The 22,093-nt window shown below is 39.0% G+C and overlaps 1 protein-coding gene across 1 annotated transcript in view; it reads right to left on the bottom strand.

The window, feature by feature from the left end:
• Positions 1 to 21,339, bottom strand: part of ADAMTS20 (ADAM metallopeptidase with thrombospondin type 1 motif 20) — an 85,409-nt gene extending 64,070 nt beyond the window's left edge. The window contains exons 1-4 of the mRNA XM_059472141.1: positions 21,249 to 21,339; positions 20,594 to 20,940; positions 9,125 to 9,287; positions 5,641 to 5,900 (exon numbers count right to left, since the gene is read on the bottom strand). Of these exons, the coding sequence (XP_059328124.1) occupies positions 5,641 to 5,900; positions 9,125 to 9,287; positions 20,594 to 20,940; positions 21,249 to 21,339 (861 nt within the window). The remainder of the gene's footprint in view (positions 1 to 5,640; positions 5,901 to 9,124; positions 9,288 to 20,593; positions 20,941 to 21,248) is intronic.
• Between the last annotated feature and the right edge of the window lie 754 nt (positions 21,340 to 22,093).

Raw genomic sequence — 22,093 nt, forward strand, 5'->3', positions numbered from 1 at the left:
ATCATGTACAACACAATGTCAATGCATTTTCCTTTCAGAATCTAAAAGAAATGACCTTCAAAGATCATTTCAGAAGACACAGCCATTGACAGGCTTCTCTAGCTGTTAGAAGCTACTCAGAGAAACACTGAGCTGCTTGGCAAGATTGTCCCCTTATACTCGTCATTCCGATTCTTATATGAGATGGGTCCCAAGCAGTTTAAAGGAAGGCCTTTATCATAATTGGACAATACCAAGACTTCACCTTAGGAACACCTCTTGATCTACTGAAGAGAAATTCATAAAGTCTAATTATTGAACCAACAACAACAACCACCACCTAGACAAAAATTGTAGTAAATAATACTAACAGCAGTGAAATGTAAAGACGGGCAAGTATGTGCCTGCCCACATATTGCAAAATAAAATCACTTAGGAAAAGACCCTTAAAATTATTGAGTTTAACCAAACACTGCCAAGTCCACTATGAAAATCTACCACTAAGTACCACATCTGCACATCTTTTACTTACCTCCAGGGATGGTGACTACCCTGCTTCCCAGGGCAGCCTGTTACAATGCTTCACAACCCTCTCCATCACATAATTTTTTCTAAACCTTACTGGTGCAGCTTGAAACCATTTTCTCTGGTCCTTCACTTGTTACTTGGGAGACAACACTGTTCCCCAACTCAATACAATCTCCTGACAGGTAGTCGTACACAATGGTAAGGTTCCCCTGAGTGTAATTTTTTCCAGGTTAATGCCTCCAGCTCCCTCAGCCACTCCTCATATGACTTGTGCTCCAGACCGTCCATCAGCCTTATTGCCTTTCTCTGGCCATGCTCCAGGCACCTCAATGTCCTGGAGTGAAGGGCCCAGAACTGGACACAGCACTCAAGGTGCAGCCTCACCAGTGCTGAGCACAAGGGCACAATCACTGCCTTGGTGCTGCTGGCCACACTATTTCTCATGCAAGGATGCCATTGGCCTTCTTGGCTACCTGGCACACTAACACCTCTGTATTAGTTGGTCAACCTCGAGATGTAGTGAGGTATCATTATGACGTTTCATATACAGGCATCCTGGAGACACAATTAAAGGACAGTCACAACTAAAGAATAGTTGGCTTTTATACCTCCACAGATACCCATATGTCAAGATAAGTAAGAAGGCCAGCTCAGAGAATTTATATGAATGATACTTTGAAAATTGTTTCCCGCTATGCCTACTTATTGGTGAATAAATACCCACTTTCATTTTAATCATGCCAAATGCACAAGATCATGGGGTTTTTTTATATACACAGAAGAAACATAATAAGGTATATCCTTGGCTTGTGCCAAGAAAAATATGCCTTGTGCTGGCCTTCTAGATTTTACTGCATAAGAGATAAGAAGTACTAAACATTCCTGTAGCTTTAATACTAATGCAATGATCTGAATGAGAAAGGGGAAAAATACAGTACTGAGGTTCAAAGGAACAGATACAAGGAACAATATATTCACCCCTAAATTTTGAATGTACCTATATTCATTGCCTTTCAGATGGTAGCAATACAAATTAAATTATTAACATATAAACTATTTAGGTCTACTGCCTATTTTTAAATTATGACTGTAGGCAAAATCAATATGCCAAATATTCTTAAAGGCATCAGTGTTTTCCCAGTGTGTTCTGGAAAGATGAACTGTTAACTACTGTATAGTATGAACTGTGAAGTACAAAAACAGTCTTTAAATTCACCCCATATATATTAAGATAAAATAATTTGTCTGGTTTTAATGATGGGACACATTGGTGCACACACACTTCCCATATAGAAAATACTTCATGATGATTGCTGATTATGATTGCAAAAAAAAGCATCAATAAGACTCTAACTATAAAAATTTTTTATTGTTAAGACCTACTAATCACTGCCTTCTATTACATATGTCAGTAAAAGATGGTAACCCTAAAACTTTCCTAAAGTTTTTGTCTTAATGAAAATCAAAAGCACCAGCTTTTAACACCGTATTTTAATAGTAGTATGATACAACACCCCTTTATGGCTGGCTGCAAGTTAAATGATTTAAAGTGATGTTGTCTCAATCCTCTCCTTGAATGCATGGCTCTCCCCTCCCATGCTCTGACTTCAGCATTCCCATGACTAGGCAGTCAGCCAAGTTCACAATCTGAGCAGCCCATCACAGCCCTACCACAGGTGGTTTTATATGTCATGACTTCTTTTCAAAAAGGCAAGACTACAGAGTTTTTCCGGCAAGCAGACTAAGAACAGACCTAGTAGGGCTTTTTTTTTACTACCAAACAAACTATATAAGCAGTAAAGTACTTAAAAGGATATAAATAATCAGGCTATTGATTCAGAAAATGAGGACAGTACCTCAAAATGTTTAATAGAACCAAATTTCAGGTGGTTATGAATTTTACAGTAAAGTTCAGTGTTTTAATTAATTATCTCAGTTGCTAAGATCAAGCCTTCATGTCTGGGGCTCTGAACTTTCAGAACATAGTCTAAGTCCTCCAGTTACTAAATCTATTCAGGCAGTGCCTACTGCCTGCTCTGCTGATACAATACTTGGAGGAACAAGAAGAAACTGTGCAAGTTAAGCAATTACAGTATTCTTATTGTTTTATTTATTGTTTCACATTAAATAATACCACTCTTTGTGTTGAAATACAATAAAGTTTTTCATAAAATCCTATGGCAAAGGTTCTCCTTCTATCTCAAAGTTCATATTTCAATCAGAATGAGTAAGTATTTCCAAGATATAATGTAAGTAATGTGAATACTCATATTGCCAACATTTATGCAGTTTTCTTTAAAGGGATTACTTGCATGCTGACAGCTAAGCCTTTTCAGGTTGAATTGGATGAGTGACAAGATACTTAAAACCCTAAAAATATTTAGCAGTATATTTCAGTTCTTATTTGCCACTCATAAAACAACAGCACGTTTACTTTGGTGGCTTTGTTGATGCTAAAAAAAGCCCCAAAGAAAATAAAAGAAAAATGGGCAAGGATTTCAAAGGTTCTTCTGGGAGCTAGATGTCTAAGTTTCATTAAATTTAATGTCATTTATGTGCTTAAAGTTTTTAGGTTTCTTTAATATCCAAGCCAGAACCAAATAACCTTAAAAGTTTCAGAATTATTACAAGAGTAAAGTATAATGCTTCAATTAAAATGCCAGCAACCTGACAATTTCCCATAACAGAAGTTGCTTGACCAGATACTAGTACCAGTAAAATTTAATAACCAAAGCTATCTGTATAATGGCAGAAAGGATAAAATTTAAAAGTTTCATTTCTTTCCTTTATAGGCTATCAAATAAGACTAAAAATGGTTCAATTTCAAACACTAAGAGGCTGTGGGTCAAGAAATGACCCACTAGCGTACTGATAAATTCTAATGCAGATTACATAGCAAAGAATGATAGTCACTTGTTTTCCTATCCTTCACATTTTTTTACTAGTTTACAGAAAAATAACTGTTATGGATAAGAAGTTATAGAAGGCTGTATATTCACTCACATTATTTGTGTGACTAATATCTGTGTCAGGAGAGGGTTGGATTAGATGACTTCCACTTGTTCTGTGATTCCAAGCCATTGCTGAAAATGCTTGGAAGAAATCAAAAGGGAAGGGATACAAGTTGGGATTTGTATTCTGCGGGGGAAATGGAGACAGGAGAAGGGAGAGTGCATGGAATTTACTGAACTGTAAAGAAAATGTTTTAAAAATAAGATCTGAATTTATACTTTTTATATCTGCATTTATAAAAGCTCAACGTTACTAGAAATAACATCTTAAGAAATTTTTGTTTCAAGATCACTGTCTTCTGCATATATATATATGGAATAGAGCTGCCAACAGATGCAAGCAATAGATCTTACCACCTTCAGAGGCATTCAGAGATATTAAACTCACATTAAATATGTAGTGGCCTATTGAAGGCTATTACCCCAAAGCCAGCAGTAAGTGTCAAACCCTAGTTTTACAGTACAGATAGGAAAGCACAAGAAAGAAATGACAAGTTTTTTAGAAAAAATACTCATATACATATGTTACATACTAGATCTTAAAAACAGTTCATATATAGGTTATCTTTAATAGCAATTATACAATGCTTATCTTATTCACCTAAAAGTCCAACTGTGTAAGACAAATATGGCACTGTAAGGAATAGTACTTGAATGTACAACATCTACAGACGCAAGAACAATGATTTCTTCTTAAAAAAAAAAATCAGGAATTACCTATAATCACAACAAGGCCTCATGAAAAAGATGTAATAAATGTTCCCTTTCATCTTATTGTAAAGTGCTCTAAAAAACAGCTTCTATTTTAAAGTAATGTCTTTACCACTTCACTTTGTTCCTTAGTAAACCTCTTTAATAAAGGAAGTAACCATAAAAAAATTGCATCTTAGGGATTAATTGTTTCAAAAGGAATTCCTCTGTACTGTAAGACGCAAAAGAACTTTCAGTATGGATTTTTTTTTTGGGTAATACATGAACTTTAGTACCTTCACACCACTAAAAGTAGAAAAATTCAGAAGACTTACAATAACATATGCTAATCTCCCTTAAAACATTATTTTTCTTATATACTAATTAAAAGAAACTCCATGTTCTCAATTTACATACCTACATCATCTGTGTAATAGATGGCAGCAGCTCTAGTGTCATCAGCTGGAGATGTGGATATTAGCGAGCAGAATTCAGCTCAGCTCTCTAAGTGCCTACATCCCAGCACCACTTCACACACCATAGGTTATCAGAATGCACAACTGGCAGATGCAACACATGTTTTACTTGTTTTACAGGAGACTTGCATAGGTTGGTGAAGCAGCAGCTGAGGCCACATCAGATGTCCTACAACATCCTAAATGGCATTGGGCATTTCTATGAAGCAAGTTAATTAATCATGGTAAAACTACAGTGCTATTCTGTTCATCCAAAGTAGATGTCTGTAACTGGTCAAGTTAAAAGCCATCAAAAAGCAGATGTCTCTATAGATACTTATGTGATAGGTGTTTTAATTTGCTACCCCCAAGCTAGATGTAGTTTCATATAAATTAAGCTTCCTGAATAGATGTAAGGACAGAAATCTATGAATAATTACAATGCAGAATATGTTAGCATGCCTTTTCCTAACAGATTATTCAAGTGATGTCAAGGTAAAACTTTTGATTTTAGAGTTTACTGTAATATATTCTGAACAATTTTTGGTTCAAGAAAGAATTTACCACATAAAGATCACAAATAAATTATACCAACTCTAAGTCTGACCCATAGTAATCTGAAGTTTCTTGAAAAATTGAAAAACTAGGATTACTACAACCAAGCTTTTTTTTTCACAATGCCATTTAATATCTGTCTGCTGTAATTAATATGTATTTTTCACACCCTGAAACTTAAGAATTCTTCTAAAGCAAGAGAAAATCAGGAAATGGATCTCATAATTTCACGTACACATGGTATACTGCATTAAACTGAAAAGATCCATAACCTTAAATTTTGACCCATCTTTTTTATTTATGTTTATGTAAACTCTTTTTATTAAACAGAATTTGATCAAACCAGAAGACAGGAAAGTTGCAGAAAAGAAAACAACAGAACAGAAATAATTAAAATTCCTAATGCTTAAGAACTTACTTACTATTGACATCAGAGTTAGTACATAGTGCTGTAAATTCTGCCCGTGGTGACGAACCATTTTGGTGTCAGCTGTGACCATCACTTCTACATATCTTGGATAGGAAAGAAAACGTTTCTTCCTGGAATGTGGATTGCCACCATCCTCTACGGAGATGTTATTTAAAGCATACTCTGAACTGAGAGACTTCTGTAAAATGCTGCTCTTTTCATCTAAACTGCTGAAGGTTGGATGTAATAAAGTGCTCTTCTGCAACTCTTTCTCTGTAAAATAAAAAGATTTATTGTTGAATGCAGTTGCTAAATACAAAGGCAAAAGGCTGCCCAAAATAGAAAAATTTATATTTATGATCTTATTTCCAAGAGAAACTGTGGAACCATTAAAAAAACCCCAAAACCACAAAAGACTGTAATAGGAACACCAAATGAGATGTCTTGAATATTTTTATATAGTTCTATCATAAATGGATTATTTGTTACAAATTAGTTAAGACACAGAAATTAAGCAAATAAGACACAGTTCCTAGAAAGCAGTATAATCCAAATAGGAAGGCTGGAAGGAGATAAGCACTACAGCTTACTCAGTACAACAAAGGACACAAGTTAGTTAAACAAAACACATTTTTATGCACAAACTTTTGGCACCAGAAGAACAAATAAAATCAAACTACTTCCAACTCCTGAATTCAAGTCTTTACTGACTTTCAAATTCACATAACATTATATTTAAATAAATATGGAATTTAACTTCATAAGCAAGTACACAACAAAAGCCTTAAGTGACCCCTTTGACAGTTTTGTAAATATTCATTATGTAGAATCAGGCTCTAGGAAACACACAATCTACTCAGATATCTTCAACTAAGTACTGTAATACTTCCAATTATACTGCATAGTCCAGCCAACAAATGCTTCTGATGCCTGATACAGAAAAACAATGCCTTTACCAGAGTCATCTTAGCTCACATAAAAAATACCCAACAGAGAAGCATATCTGAATTCTCACTGCCCTCTAGCACTTCAGCAGCTAACTGGGCCCTCCAGCCCCTTCAGAGGAAACCTCCACTGTCTTTGTGGAAACTCGATTTCCCTCTTAAAAAGTAGCCAAAGGATATGTCTCCTAATAATTTTATTCTAATGACTTAGTGACTACAGCACTGACCCAAGAATTCAGAGACCACACTTCTGTCACCCTCATCTTGAGAGGATTTAAATCTACACATTCCATTATTCAAGGGAAGAGCCCTCATGTCTAAACTTTAAGGTATTTTTGAGAGATCCACAGTTTGTCTTCCTTAAAGTTAGGGTACAATATGGCAAGAAAGAAAAACAGTAGAGACAACAATAATTACTTTACTGAGTAATTGTTTAAAAATCAATCACAAAATAAAGCTATACTAATCGTGAAGCCATTAGCACTAACAATGAGGGGAGAAAGCAGGGACTGGCTCTGAAGAGGAACTAGTTCAAGAGTATCCACATATACTCTTATGTGTTTAGACTAAGTTGGATGCACTGAAGAGAATTGGCTGAAGCAGTTTCATATACACAATCTTTACTAGGTCACAGAAAGTGTCTGAGATTCCAGAGTACTGGCAAAATGGGAAATAATACTCAGATTTAAAGGGAGAGTTTAAATATTATCTAAATTTATGGATCAAACAAATCAAGAACAAATCAAATTAATTTTGTTTAACAACACCAGAAATCAACAAGCGGATAAGTAATAGCTATGAGACTTATCCAAAAGCTATTCTGGCAAACTCTGATGAGCTTCCATGTCTAAAGGAAACAGAACTTATGGACTGAGGAGATGCAATAAATATCCGATCCTGACGTAAGGCATATATTAGGGTTGCAAAAAATTTCTTCATTGGCAAACTAGTTTTAGAAGAAAACAGTACAAAGAGGAGAAAAGATTTGTTAGACAATTTTAGAATTACCATGGCCCAATTTCAAACTAAAAATATGTATTTTCTGGTATGTTCCTCCATATCATCTGTCAAGGTTCCCTTACTAGAGAAAGAGAAACTTTCATGATTCCAAGTAGTGATATAAGTTGTTCCTCTGCGAAGAAAAGATATGAATAACCAAGCAAGACTAGCATTAAAGGAGACACATCATTTTTAGAACAGAAACATAGAAACACAAAGCTTTTCTTCATAAACATTTCTGCAGCTTCACTGCCCCCAAACTGACAGTAAGCCCTAGCTCACAATCTCTTATAATTGTTCCAAAAAATGAAAAGGCAGAAAACGACTATGTTCTTAATGCCTGAAGCCTTTTTGTCACACTAGCTTGTTTAGATTAAAGAAAAAAAGTCACAAAACGAATTGAAAGACCTCTAATTTGGTTCAGTACATATTATTTATCATTTAATAAAAAAAGGCACAGGAATAAGAACATTTGCTTGAAGTAATGGTTATTTTCTGGCCTTAATAGCTATGGGAAAGCAAAATTCTCAAAAGAATGTTTTCGACTACAAAATATGTTTTAAAAAATTTCCAAAATTAATAACGCTAATCACCCAAGCTTTTTTTAATCTTTATGTTTTTAACCATCTACATAGATATTCCTCAAGTAGAGTTCCAGTCAAAGTTCCCTGTTCAGCCCAGTAACTGATCAGGGAGCTGATCTTCCTTGCTGGCTCAGCTTTCGGCACATAGGGACGGCGTTTCCCTGCACCTGTAAAATTTCTTCCTTAAATTATGTCCAGCCTTCCATTCCCCTTTGTTATTAAGGACTGTTTCCCAAGGGACACTTTGAACCAGTGCCCTGAACAGGCCAAAGTCTACCCTCTGAAAGTTCAAGGCAGAGGTTCTGTTGACCCCCTTCCTTTAACCTTGAATAATACTAAATATTATGAATATATGGAGTAAATGAATTATTAAAATACCCACAAGGACAAACATTTACAATAATGGGTAAGATTAGATTGTATTAAATTAATGATTAATATTAGATACTTCCATTATTAAGGAAGAGAGAAGTTCATGTATTATCTACTAGACTTGCAGTAAGTTCATTGTCTTTTATTATCTGCTAGAATTGCAGTTAGTTCATTATCTTTTGTGAATATAAGCAACAGCTCCTGTGGATCTATTATTTCAATGTTTACATACGGGACAATGTAGGACAAAGCAAAGTTTTGAGTTCTTGCAACATCATGGGTTATTCTTACATATACATTCAGTCCTACTTTTGAATTTGCCACTGTCACAAAACACAAGGAAAAGCTGACAAGCTTATGTGAAAGAAATGTGTAGGTTCTAATGGCACGATGTGGAGAAAAATTATTTTTCATATATATATATATATATATATATATATATATATATATATATATATATATATATATATATAAAATTAATAGATATAAATATATAAATAAAATTATTTTTATATATATAAATAAAATCTTGCTTTTTTTTTCTTTAGAACAACTGACATTTGAAAAAGGCACAATGAAATTTAAAGTATGACTCTACCTGAAACTTCACAAGGTTTATAGGATTTCTGATACTCTTTTTTAAGTTCATCATGTCTGTATATAAGATGTGGTTTGTTATGTTCATCTTCATGTTCACCTCCATCCGCTTTCATCAGAGGTTCTAAAATGTATTCACCATCGTGTGCCTTGAAGGTGCCCATCTGAAAGCAAGAGAAGTAATTTAATTATTTTTCACTGAAAATACTGATGTAAAAATAATTCTCATTGAAATAAAATCTATTTATGGTAACATTTTGATGTTAATGATCATACACATGCATGTCAGACAGGGGAAACTCCAATAAAACCTGGAAGGTAAGGCAAGAGAAGTTTGCTTTCAGGGACTTGCCCCACCAGAATAACTCAGATTACCTCACATATTAACAATGTATTAAAAGTAATTACAATAAGAGTTATGAAACAAAGGAGATCACAAAAATATAGAGAAACCAGGTATAACCAAGAAGGACCAGTTGGGAACTGTGCAAAGGTGTTGTGGAGAGCAGAGGCCATCAAGAAATTCAGAATTTGACTGATGTCAATTGACTGCTGACTGGACTGATTTGTTGCCTTCTGTCCTTAACATAATTTATATAGTATTCTTCTTCCAAAATTGCATTTCCCCCATAGATTAGAAACAGTGTTAATATGGTATTATTTTTGAAGATTTTTAACTGGAGCAGAAGTCAAAGTTGACACCATTAAAGTATCTTTTATCCTTGATGCCCCCAAAACACTCCCCATCCCCGGCCACCGTAGACACACATGGTTAACTATGTAATGGGAGCCACAGTAAGTTGATTACCAACAAAAGCACTGGCACATACACAAAGAACAAAAATTAAGCTCCTTTCCCCCTGCCCCATAATCCTTTCAATTATGAAATCCTAAAGCTGACTCTGTTCTTTCTCACTGCACTTCTAACCGAATTCATAATTTCCTACTTTAAGTACTCCACCTCAGGAGACTACGAGGAGGAAGAAAGAATTCCATCAAATGATTTTCAAACTTTTTAGCAACTTCCTCACTTCAGCCAATTAAACACATCAAGTGAGTAGGTACACTGCATCCTGATAGATGTTTTGCCACTAAAGCATAAGATTGACCAAAAAGACAGAAGCAACAACATACATAATACGGTTTAAGAGATTAAATGTTCATGGCAGCCTTGAAACTCAGGGTTATAGAGAGAGTGGCAGAGCAGGATAAATGAGAACAGTATCAAGAATAGGGCTTTTTCAAACAACCCACTAAGTTTTCTAACCGACTAACTGCTGCAGCCTATTTCAGTGTCCAGGGTATTGTACTGGAATTATAATTTCCCCTTGAACTTGGGATCCTTCTAAGCAGTTATCAGCTGTCAATCTGTAAGAGTCTGTTAGTCTGACACATGGCTGAAGCCTATCTGCAATCTTGTCTGATATATAACATTATTAGAGATAATGTCAACACATTGTGGATGAATCCTCTGCACCAGCTTTGTTGCAGAATGAAAAAAGACATCTAAATAGTATTTTCATTTCAAGACTGTTTAAATCTAACTCACAGAAGCACTTTTCCCCCTCAGTTTCATTTAAATTCTTTGCAAGTAGTCTTCATGCTGGATCCTTTATACATTCAGTTTAGCCTTCTCAGATGCAGTGTTTCCAGGGCATGTAATTTGTGGAGGACAGCAGATCGAGTGTACCAAGAAAGGCCTGGAAAGGGCTTCAGGAAAACAGACATGCCACAGCTTGTCAGTTAGTCTTAAGGTACAACTTTTTAGGTTTGTAATGACAGGGACAGACAAGAGCCTGTCACTCAGGGACAAAGCATCAATTCCCGTTAAGATTCATGTTTTATTACATATACTATTATAAAGTCCCAGTTAACAAAAATATGATAAATCTGACCCTATACTATTTGTCAACACTCACATGCTAATTAATTATTTTCTCCTGATATACCAAAACCCATATTTCTACATAATAGATATTTAAAGTGTGTTCTTCCAGATTTAAGCAAGAACTTTATTTTCCACATACATTTTACTTCCCTCCTATTCTTTCAAACAGGTGGAGCAGATAATCTGGGTTTGTCTCTTCAAGATCTTTTCCAACAAACAGACAAGGAATGGTTTCAGCTACAACACACAGATTATAAGAACAATACCCCGGAATTTACAAGGAAAGAGTTCGTACTACATTCTAAATTAAACTTTCAAAATATCAGACTTCCACTGGAAAAGATAAACCGCAGCAACAAGGCGATATTATTTTTCTATGATTTCATTCTTAAAAAAAAAAAAAGTAAAACTCCCACACAAAACATAAGACATATGTTTTTGACCGAGTCTGCTCGCTTCAAAACTTCACAATAACAGACCACAAATTTACAGGCCAAAAAGTTAGGACAGACAGCTGGATGGACAGAATCCTCCAGTATGATTCCTGGCCTCAAAATTATTCCTAGCTTTTTTTTCACGTCAAAAGATTAACACAAGACAGTTCAATTGTGTCCTTAAGACTAGAGAGTCCACCTTTACAGATACTTGGGACAACCATTTTAGAAAAATGGATTCAGCTGTCAAGCTTCCTTTTGCTCACTCTTGGGCCCACTGAGTCTCACAGAGTATCCCAGGATGTTTAGATATGGAAAAAATAGCTGAGCAAAAATCTATAATGCAAAAAGCTTTCATTCTTTCTACAATGAAATCTCTCCTCTTCAACAATGTATGGGTAAAGAAGCAATTACTACCACTGAGTAGTTATGAAGGCCTCCTATCTGTAGTCTATGACAAATTTTTGCACATCAATTGAACACACTATGTTGTATGGGAGAAAGAGCAAAAATTAAGAGATCAAGCAGTGTTCTATCTTAAGAAAGGTATTTGATATTTGTCATTCAAAGCCAAAGAAGACATTGAACTTGTAGCCACCGATTCCAATCCTCCAAGTTTGCCTTGAAACTACATGGTTTGTTCCTCATTTTCCTAACACATGCATCTACAAAAGTTCAGTCACCAGTTACACTGCTTGTTTTTAGTCCTCCAGCCAGGAAAGTGATACTTCATGTGGTGACAGATTATGCTGATACAAATGGAGCTATTGCTGCATCTTGGACACACAAGGAAAAGAGCTGTGAGATCCAAATGAAGAATACTTTTGGTAAAATGAAATAAAGAAAAGTCCCTTAGATGTACAGATGTAGGTTGCTGAAACAGGAGCACAAGCATTTGCAGGAAATTAAATCAGAAATGAACTGGATTTACCATCTACAGATGCCTCTCAAATCATCTAACATGAAAGCTGCCTGAATCATTCTATTTCTGTTCTTCAGATAAAGAGATAAAAGTACATTTAAAGATCTCTTCAGTAGAAGTAGACTACAAAATTGAAAACAGTCTCTTGCACATCATAAATAAGTGGTCCAAAGAAGAAGTGCTACCCAGAACTATGCATATGCATAGATTTGAGAAAATTTATGAGAAAGCCCACATGAGAATGATAATTTATATTTTGGATTTAAAATATTATGAATGATCTAGACACTTTAGATTAAATCAAGGTTCAGGAGATCAACACAGCTACTCACTATATGGTATGACTTAGTGGTTTAAAGTGGCTTAAAACTGTATAGTCTTAAACAATATTAATTCTATTGCAGGAGTTATAGAAGTAAATATTGCAAAATTATGGTTAAAGAATGTACCATGCCCATATACAAATTACATCTTTGTCTACAAAGTTTTCAGAACACATGGAAAACATAAGGGATATATAGCAGATTTCAGAAATGAGGAATCAGTATGTTCAACATCACAATTGGAATTGTTTCATCAAAACTCTAAAAGAACAACTGAAGCTCTGGAAAACTTGGCTCTACACTGGCAGACTCTGTCCCAGATAAGCTCCACTCCTGTGCTCAAGTACTTCTCATGCCCTCAAAGCATGACTTCTTAACTCACTTGAAAACCTGTAAGTAGTTTATAGCAAGAGCACTTTAACAGTCAAAGTAATTTACAAAATCCCTGCCTTTTATACTATTCTCTTCCCCTCTGCTATCCCTCCTCTTTTGATTATTCAAATCTCGTGAATCATATAAGAATCCCTCCCCCTTTTTCTTCCTGCTTCGCTGTTACAATATTCTATGATGAAAGACTTAAGAAACATTGCTTAATTAAAGAAAAAAGTATTACAGTGATCATAGTACACTGTCAACATTTGGAAAAAGCATTTCTGCTAGAAGATAATTCAGCTAGAAACACAATAAGAGATAGCAGCTCAAGCTAATGTATTAAAATCAGAGCTAATATAATTGAAATAAGAAAATAGTAATAAAATCATAAATTTTTATTTTTCCCTCACCAGGGAAGAAATATCTAGCAAAAAATGTTTTCTGGTAGGAAACATTTTAGAAGTGATTGAAAGCAACATTATGTTTGAAGTTCTTAGAGAATAAAATTCTATTTCTGTGATGTCAAGATTGCATGAGCTGACTATAATCACACCACTAAAATAATTGATGGGGCACTCACCAGGAAGTGTCCTGGTCTGCAAAGACACCTGAGCTTTGGTTAGATAAAATTTCTTAATTCCAGATTGAAACTTAAGTTCCATGTAAGTGCTTAAAGGGATTTTACCTATTTGTATGTTTAGACCATGCCTTACCAATAAACATACGATAACCAGGAGTTCCTAAATAAAATTTGTAGCCAAAACAGAGGGGCTAAACAGCAAAAAACTTGAGATAATATTAAAAAAACAATCTCAAAGCCACCAGGAAAGAGCATTGGTTCATGGAAATAAACAAGATTCAGTGGAGTGGAAGGAAGAGAGAGGGGCAATTTATTTATTTATTTTTATCTTTATATACAATTCACAGTGAACAAGCTAGACAAGCCAACTAAAAATATGCATAACAACATTTTTTTAATAGATATATACATGGAGATTCCATTACAGAAAAGCAGTTATACAATGCCTGTTGGCTTTGGCAAAACAAAATGTATAAATACGTACAGGGATTTTCCTGCTTGTTTGGGGGTTACTTTGGGAGGGAGTAAGTTGTTGGCTTTTATTTTAGAGTTTTAGGGGATTTAGTTTTAACACCTCAACTATCATCAAGCTAAGTATTCTGACAGAACACAGATCTACAGGATCCATACACTTTATCTTGAAGGAAACTCCATCATACCATCTCTCCTGTGTCAGAAAATGTCAAGCAAACTTACACTTGCAACTTATCTCTATTTAAAGAGAACTTCCTAGTTTGATGTTTTTAAGTAGATGCAGAACCCCTTTTTATCTCACTGGGAGATGAATAGCTCCATACAGTCCTTCTGACCTCATAAGCACCATCACAGGCAGTTATCACCCAAGAGCACACAAGCTATGGTTAGATTTTCACCCTAGTCAGCCACACAGTAAGCTACCTTGAGTACTTCTGTAAATATGTGCATTCCCAGAAGATATTAACTGTTCTCAGTGTCTGGCTTTGCTATCTTAATCTTGCCATTTTCTACATGAGGGTATGTCTGAAACAGAATGAGAATTGAGACCATTGCAGATACACTATCTCATATGGGAAGCCTATCTATTCCCCAAGAGTACAAAGTTCCCTGAGATCCATGACAGCTAAATGTTGACTGCCACCTGGGACTGGAAGCATTAAGTTCAGACAAAAAAAGAAAACACACACACAACCCCTCCCCCCCACCTATTTGCACACCAGTAATTTAGTTTAGTGACAGCAAAGGTCCATATGTTGTGTACTCTGCCCTTCCCTGACACAGAAACTTCTGTGTATTTCCTCAAAGTTTAATGAACATGTGTTTGTATATATATATATATATATAAACAGATAAAAGTAAATCAAGGTTCCTCTGGCTGCCCAGAGCATACCAGCAAATTCACCTGGGTCATATAGATCCAAACAGTAAAAGGAGCAGTTGAGAACAAGCTGCAGCCATCAAAACAATTTATTTGGCAACATATGGGCAAAGAATGTGACCAAGGAGTTATCAATGAAAGGCCACTAGACACAGGGCATGGGCAGAAGGCAGCCCAGGGATGGCTCAGCACCCTTGACATAAAATGTTGCATAGGCACATCCTCTCTGTTGAGAGGACAATTCCTGCAGAATTTTGCTGGTGAACAAGTAGACACATACTCAGGACTTACTGCTTTAGATAAAACATTTTCTGTGACAGACCTTCAGCTGCACAATCTGCAACTCCACATATCTTCTCAGTTTATAACTGCAATTACCACCTGTATTTGCTGATCTGTGCTGGCCTATGTGTGAAGGTACAGCATCTGTGGAAGCATTTCCAGGAAAAGTTGAGATGCAAAGAGCCTGAGGGAAACATACTGGAGAAGATTCAGGGTTTTTAAAACATCTATAGAGGGGACTGAAATTGTCTATTTTGTAACAAGCCAAAGAGAAAGAATATTCTTATCTTAAACTTGCAAAGGAAAACCTTTTACTTAAAACCACCTTGTGCTGATCAGAGGCAAAGCAAATGCTCAGGGTTATAATGGAAGCACTGAAACTCTTCCTGTTTTGCAGATCCAGAGCCAGAGTCTCACCTTATATACTTGTATGACACAGGAAACCAGAACTACCACGTGGAAGTCTTCAGATCACCCAGCCAGTAGCAGTAAGACTTTGTTTGCTCAAGCAAGAATCAATTGCCTTGAGTTGACATTTTAATAGGATTGTTTTCCTAGCTTATGATGGAATCAGTATATTAATATAAAAAACTATGAAATCCAGTATGTGCCTTATGGATATTAATAGCATTATAAATGTAACCCGAATACTGAAACTATCCTGCCTTCCAGATTTAGAAAGTATCTTTTTTGAAGTGACAGCTTAGAAGTTAAAGCATTAAATTATCTCAAGGTAAGCATATTTTCTAGTTACAAGTGTTAAAAGTTTCTTGGAAAAAACAATTTAGTTTCACTCACTGAGGTTGTTAGTACTAAGGAGCACAAAACCAGGGAGCAAATCTCTGGGGTTTGTCACCTGCACTAGATCTGCACAAGAAACTGGATGCTGGCTATGCTAGCAGTAGCTTCTAGCAAGTTTTTTTTGGGCTTTGGACTGTTGGATTTTTTAACCAATTAAAAATCACAGTTTTTTAAGACAAATTCCAAGACTGCTTCCTTTTCCCTAAAAGGAGCCACTTTACCAATCCATAGCAGCAGACAGAGCCGTTTTCAAAACCTCTGAGAAAGGTGATTCGCTGACCTGGATTAATAAAAAATAAATACAACCTCCTGTGCTGAGGATTGTGAAGATCCACACTTAGGTTCATACTCCTGCCCTTCTCCAGACTAAAGTAAGTCTGATGTGCAGTAAGGGAGCATTGCCAAAGGGCTCCCTTGAGCTGCTGAGGAAGAAACTCGTCACACTCCAAAGCTACATTAGAACAAAGTGGCCCTGCCTTCCTGGACTGCAGGCAAATCCACACAAGAAGAGATTCATGTGTACTTTTCTACTCCTAACTACTGCCAGCCAGTGAGCATGTGAAATTGCTCTACACACAAGAGACCAGACACCCAAAAGACTGTATTTTTTCCTTTTTTCTTACCTTTTCATCTCTCACAGTAGTCACATAAAACACCTTTGGCACTTAAGCATTCTTCTAGCTCACAAAAACTGATTTTAACTGTTCTCAGCATCAGCCAACACCCTCTTAACCCCTGATAAAAAAATATCAGGTTTCTCAACAGACTAAACAAACCGTTTCTGTAGCATTCATTCAGGATGATGAAAAAAAAAAAAGCCAACCAAAAAAAGTTTCTTTCTTTAGATGGGTCCTGCTAGGAATTGAATGTGCATGCTAGTTAAAATAAGGGAGCTATCGTCATTTATAAGACACTTCATTCACTGGTATTAGCTTGTATTTGTCATTAAGCTTGTAAGTCACACGTTCTCAAAAGTGAAATTATTTTTAACTATTAGGGGATTTACCTCTTTTTGCTGTCTGCCTAACCTTTGAAAGGTATATTTAGTCTACAGGCATCCAGGGACATCCTCAGCAGATCTCATTCCCTGCTTGTAGGAAGCTAACTGACTAAGGCAATAAAAGCAAAAAATATGGAACTTCAGAAAATAAAGTGAAATAAAGCATGAAATCTCAAAAATTAGTCTAAAGATGCAAGAAATATGCCTGTATGTGATCAGATGTTCAGCTAGGCACCCAGGCCATCACTCCAAATGACCTTCTGCCTTTGATGGATCCCAAAGTTCCCTAATTATACACTCCCTCCTTGCAATTACTACAGACTCCCTGCTGACCTTCTAACCTCCCTGTGCCATTTGCACCCCTGAACCCAGGGCATGCTCTGAAATGTAACACAACAAAACTGCAGACAGGGTGTCAGGGGCCATTAAGCAATGCTCCATGGGTACTCTGCGTTGTAAGTGCTCTTAGCAAATGCAGGAAAAGGCTTAATGGAGGGTGAAATGGCAAATCAGGGTGGAAGGGGGCAACACGCTCAACCTGAGAATGCAAAGAAAGGAAAGAAAGAAGGAACTTGAGGAGAACTGAAGCTGTGATGAATGCACTCAGACCTTGGGGATAGATGCCTACAGGATAAAGTGAACACAAGTTCCTGGTCTCACTTCACATGACTCAGGCACATATCCTGAGCAATTTTTAAAATTCCATTGTTACACTCCCTGTACCTTTATAACTGAGTACAAGTCATTTTCTCCTGCCTAGCTTTCACAGCATTGGTCAAATACAAGCAATTCTCTTATATATGCAAAGCTGGAAGACAGTTCAAAGCAGTATCATAACTTCCATACACTAAGCTCAAGTTCAGCAATCCTACAAAGAGAAAGGACTTCACCTAAAATGAATATAATGCAAGGCTACTGAGTCACTAGCCTGGTTTCTACCCTCTTGCTCCCAATAAATAGTATCTGACCTCAGTAGCAGTCAGACTTTAAATGTTTGGATGCACTCATGAAGCATGGCACTGTTCATTAAGGGGCAATAACTGACTAATGTATTTTTTCAGGTACATTTGTTGAATGCACAAACCCATGAAATTTTAAAAGCTTTGAGGATGAACACATCTTTTAACTAATTTTTGAGGATAGTCCTATCTAGGAATAGGGAATGCATTCAGTGAGGACAAGATCTCACAGGATAATTCCACACGGTCTGTAGCTCGCTCTTTTCGCATTCATTCTTCTCTAAACTCCAAAAAAGCTTTCTCCTTTGGCAGTCGCACAAGGCAGAAAACATTTGCTTTGAATCCATGAGGATGAGGAAGAACATTAGCTTGAAGGTTCTGAGTCAGGCTGGAGGACACTCTGCGCAGTTACAGGCAATCAGCTGGCTGTGCCCACCACACAATCCCTCCCTGGAAAACTATAGGCACATCCCACAGAAGTGTAACAGCATCCATGGAGGCTCTGCTTCCTCTTCTGAAAACCACCATCACTGAGGGGAGAGCAGACACAACCCTGGCTATGCTACATTCCTTCCAAGGCTGTATCTGCCTGGGCAGAAAGTGAAATGAGAGGTGAGAGAAAGCCCTGAGAGCAGCAAGACAGAGAGGTCTTTGCTGGTGGTCAGACCAGGCACTCTGTGAGCCAGGCAATGACTGAGGACATGAAGCATAGCTGGAAGCTGCAGTGACAAGTTCACACAGCTCATCTAGAAGAGGGAAAGGCCTAAGTTAAAGGCACTCAGGGATTTCTGACCATACACATACATGATGATACTGCAATGTATCAGTAAGGAAGAGGGGGGAGAGAAATAAGAAGTGAGAAATTCAGCCTGTTGCAGGCAAGAAGATGATCCTGTGATTAGGAATTTGAGAACTGATAAATAAGGTACTTGAGACAACTTTTAGCAGCAGTAAGTACAGGTTTTGATGAAAAGTTTCTTTTAATGTACGTGGTTCCTTCAAGTAATGCAAAGCAACAGTTTACAGGAATAGAATTCAAACAGGCAACAAAGATTGTTGAAAGTGGAAATTCTTAGAACTTCTCGTATTTTTCTGTTAAAAGTATGCCACTATTCTCAATGACATGACATTTGAGCATCTATTAAAACATGAAACATGGAAGAAATAAACGACAACCAAGCATATTTGTGATACCTCATCTTTCCCTCTCCTTGTAAACATACTACGCTCTCTCTTAGTAAACATATTAAGATATCTGGTATAGTTTTGAATTGAGCTTTGGATAATATAGTCAAGAACCAATGACAGTTATTTGTAAAGCAAGATATATAGATAAAACTTAGGATGAATACAGAATTACTGTTTTCAAATGCTTGCTTCATCACTAATTTCCAAGGACTAACCAAAGTCCACACACCTCAACCCAAAGACAAGATGGAATATATCCAAATATCCAAGAAGCACAAGAAAGAGGTGTTTCTTTCAAATAGCAGTTACTTCTGGTTCTCTCTTCTATCCTGTCTATCACCCTCTATTAATACATATCACACAGTCCTAAATACATCCAACCAATTGCATTCTATTTTGTGTAGGCTACTAGAAAGAGCCTAGTGTATGAAGTTGGATTTTCTTGAGGTCCCAAAAGTAAGAGGCTTGCACCTTTAGTTTCCTAAGTGACTGCAAAAAAATGGAACAACGCCAACTTCAATTCACAGCAATATTTACAATGCTGTATTTCTACAGTGTGCCTGTCACACAGCTTGTCCTTGGCCTTTCAATAAGAAGTGATGTGGCAAAGCACAAGGTATCAGTCTTCGTGTTTCTAGGCACAAAACTATAAAATTTAACAACACAGTACAATTGTTTTCAAAGACAGTTGTGTGATGCTATTTCTCCTTATCACTTTGGAAGACATAATAAATGCTATCAAGGGATAAGTACAAAATGTGTATCATTGCAGTTTGGATTTGTCTACTCAATACAATTCTTAAGAAGGGTTTCACAGACACACTTCCACTGAAGTTAGGAAATTTCCTATTCCCTTTTAGCAGAAATGTGTTTAGAGAGCACCGCTGCACACTTATTAGTATACAACATACCTTTACAGCATTGTTGAAAGCTGAGGAAGAAACTGATCAACACCAGCTCTTCTCTCACCATCTCAACTACCATTACTCCTCACCCACAACCACAATATCTGTTAAGCTACAAACACATAACTGATGCAACTGACAGCATCATTTTATCAAGACAATAGGTTACTGTGTTTCTAGGGCATGCTTTTTCCCTCTGTTACAAGGATCTTGGTGTCAGGAGTTACATCAACCAACTACATTACTGGCCAGCAAGAGATCCTTTGAAAGCGGCATTTGTATATCCCACCAGAGAAGTATCATCATGAGTGCACACTGCTGATGCCAAGACATTTCATTACCAACTACTTGGAATGATGCCCAAGAATTTCCAGCTTAGCTCTCCAGCAAAGGCATCCCACTACATTTCTTTCAGGGAGGAGAATATGAATGGAGACAGGAAGCAGTGACCAACATGCTTACCAAACCACCACAGATGCTGAAGACAGCCATATGCGTTTCCTGGGCATTGACATGCCCGCGGTAGAAACAATGCCGCAAATCAGAGGACGGCTGTTTCTGCGGGGCCCCGACGTGCACCACCGTGTACTGAGCAGCGAGGAATCCTGCATCAGCACTCAGGTTCAGCTGGAAGACCTGCCCGTACGCTCTGAGCTGGTAATGCGTCCGGAAAGCAGCGGGCTCCAGCGGTGCCTCCAAGCTCCTTTTCCTCCTTCTGAAGTGATGCGTGTGCGGGAAAACTTCTCCAAACTCATTCACTCGGACAGGTGTTATGATTTCGTAAGAGGAGAGCTGCTTCACCAAGGTCTCTGTAACAAAAGGCAGGAGGCTCAGCCTGACACCGTAGCACAGCAGCAACGCCCCGCCGGCACCCGCACGGCTGCTGGCACGGCACTCGTGGCGCCAGCCCGGGGTCCGGTGACAGCCGGGGGCGGGGGGCTGCCGCCAGCGCGCCCGGCGAGACCCGCGGCCGCCCGGCCCCGCCACCCGCCGCCGCCGGGAGCCAGCGCAGCCTCCTCCCGCCCGCCGGGGAGCGGCGGCTGCCCCGGAGGGCACGGCGCCCGCCGCAGGGCCACGACCCCCGGGCCGCTCGCCGCCTTTGCTGCCGCTCGCTTACCTTGCCCGGGATGGAAGCGGACTCCCCACGACGCGGTGACGAGCAGGGAGAGGGGGCACAGCAGAGCCGCCAGCCGCCTCGCCCCCCGCATGGCTCGCTCCGCGGCGGCCGTGCCCGCAGCGCCCCCGGGCCGCCGCCGCCTCAGCGCCCGCCGGCCGCCCGGGCCGGCCCCGGCTCCTCCATGCGCCCCGCGCCCCTCCTCGCGTCCCGCCGCCTCCGCGGCCCCGCACACGCCCGCGGGATGCCGCCCCGCGCCCGCGCTCCCTCTCCTCCCGCCCCTCGCCTCCGCTCCCCCAGCTCGCTCTCCGCCGGCGGGGTGGGCGAGGGCGGCCCTTCCCCTCCCGTCCCTGCCTCCGCCTCCCGTGCCGCTGCCCCCGCGGCCGGCGGGGCGGCGCGGAGATGCCCGCTGCCCTCAGGCGGGGCCATCCCGCACCTCAGGCGGACTCGGGCCCGGCCCGCCCCCGGGCCACGGGCCGCCCGGGGACGGAGGGCAGCTCCCCCTCCGCGGCCTGGGCAGGGGCGGCCCCGGGGTCTCGGCTCCGTCCCGCAGCCCCCCGCCCCGGCTGCAGGCGGCGTTACCGCACGCGAATGGTGTCCCTCCAGCCAAAATATGGGGTTGTGAGGAGCCTGGCAAAGCCGCATTCCCACCGGGAGCGGCAGAGGCCGTGCCGGGAGATCCAGCGGTGTGTGTCCCACAGATTGAGTATTAGCCGCGGCCCCCGCCGATCACCTGCCCCTGCGCTCAGCTCCGGGGGAAGCCGCTTCCCCAGGCTGCCTTCAAGGAAGGGGAGGTCTAGGCAGAGCCTGACACCACGGTGTCGACGGACAGGAATTGTTCTGGCTCC

Source organism: Ammospiza nelsoni, chromosome 5 (genome assembly GCF_027579445.1).
Source record: "Ammospiza nelsoni isolate bAmmNel1 chromosome 5, bAmmNel1.pri, whole genome shotgun sequence".
In the NCBI taxonomy this organism is placed as follows: Eukaryota; Metazoa; Chordata; class Aves; order Passeriformes; family Passerellidae; genus Ammospiza; species Ammospiza nelsoni.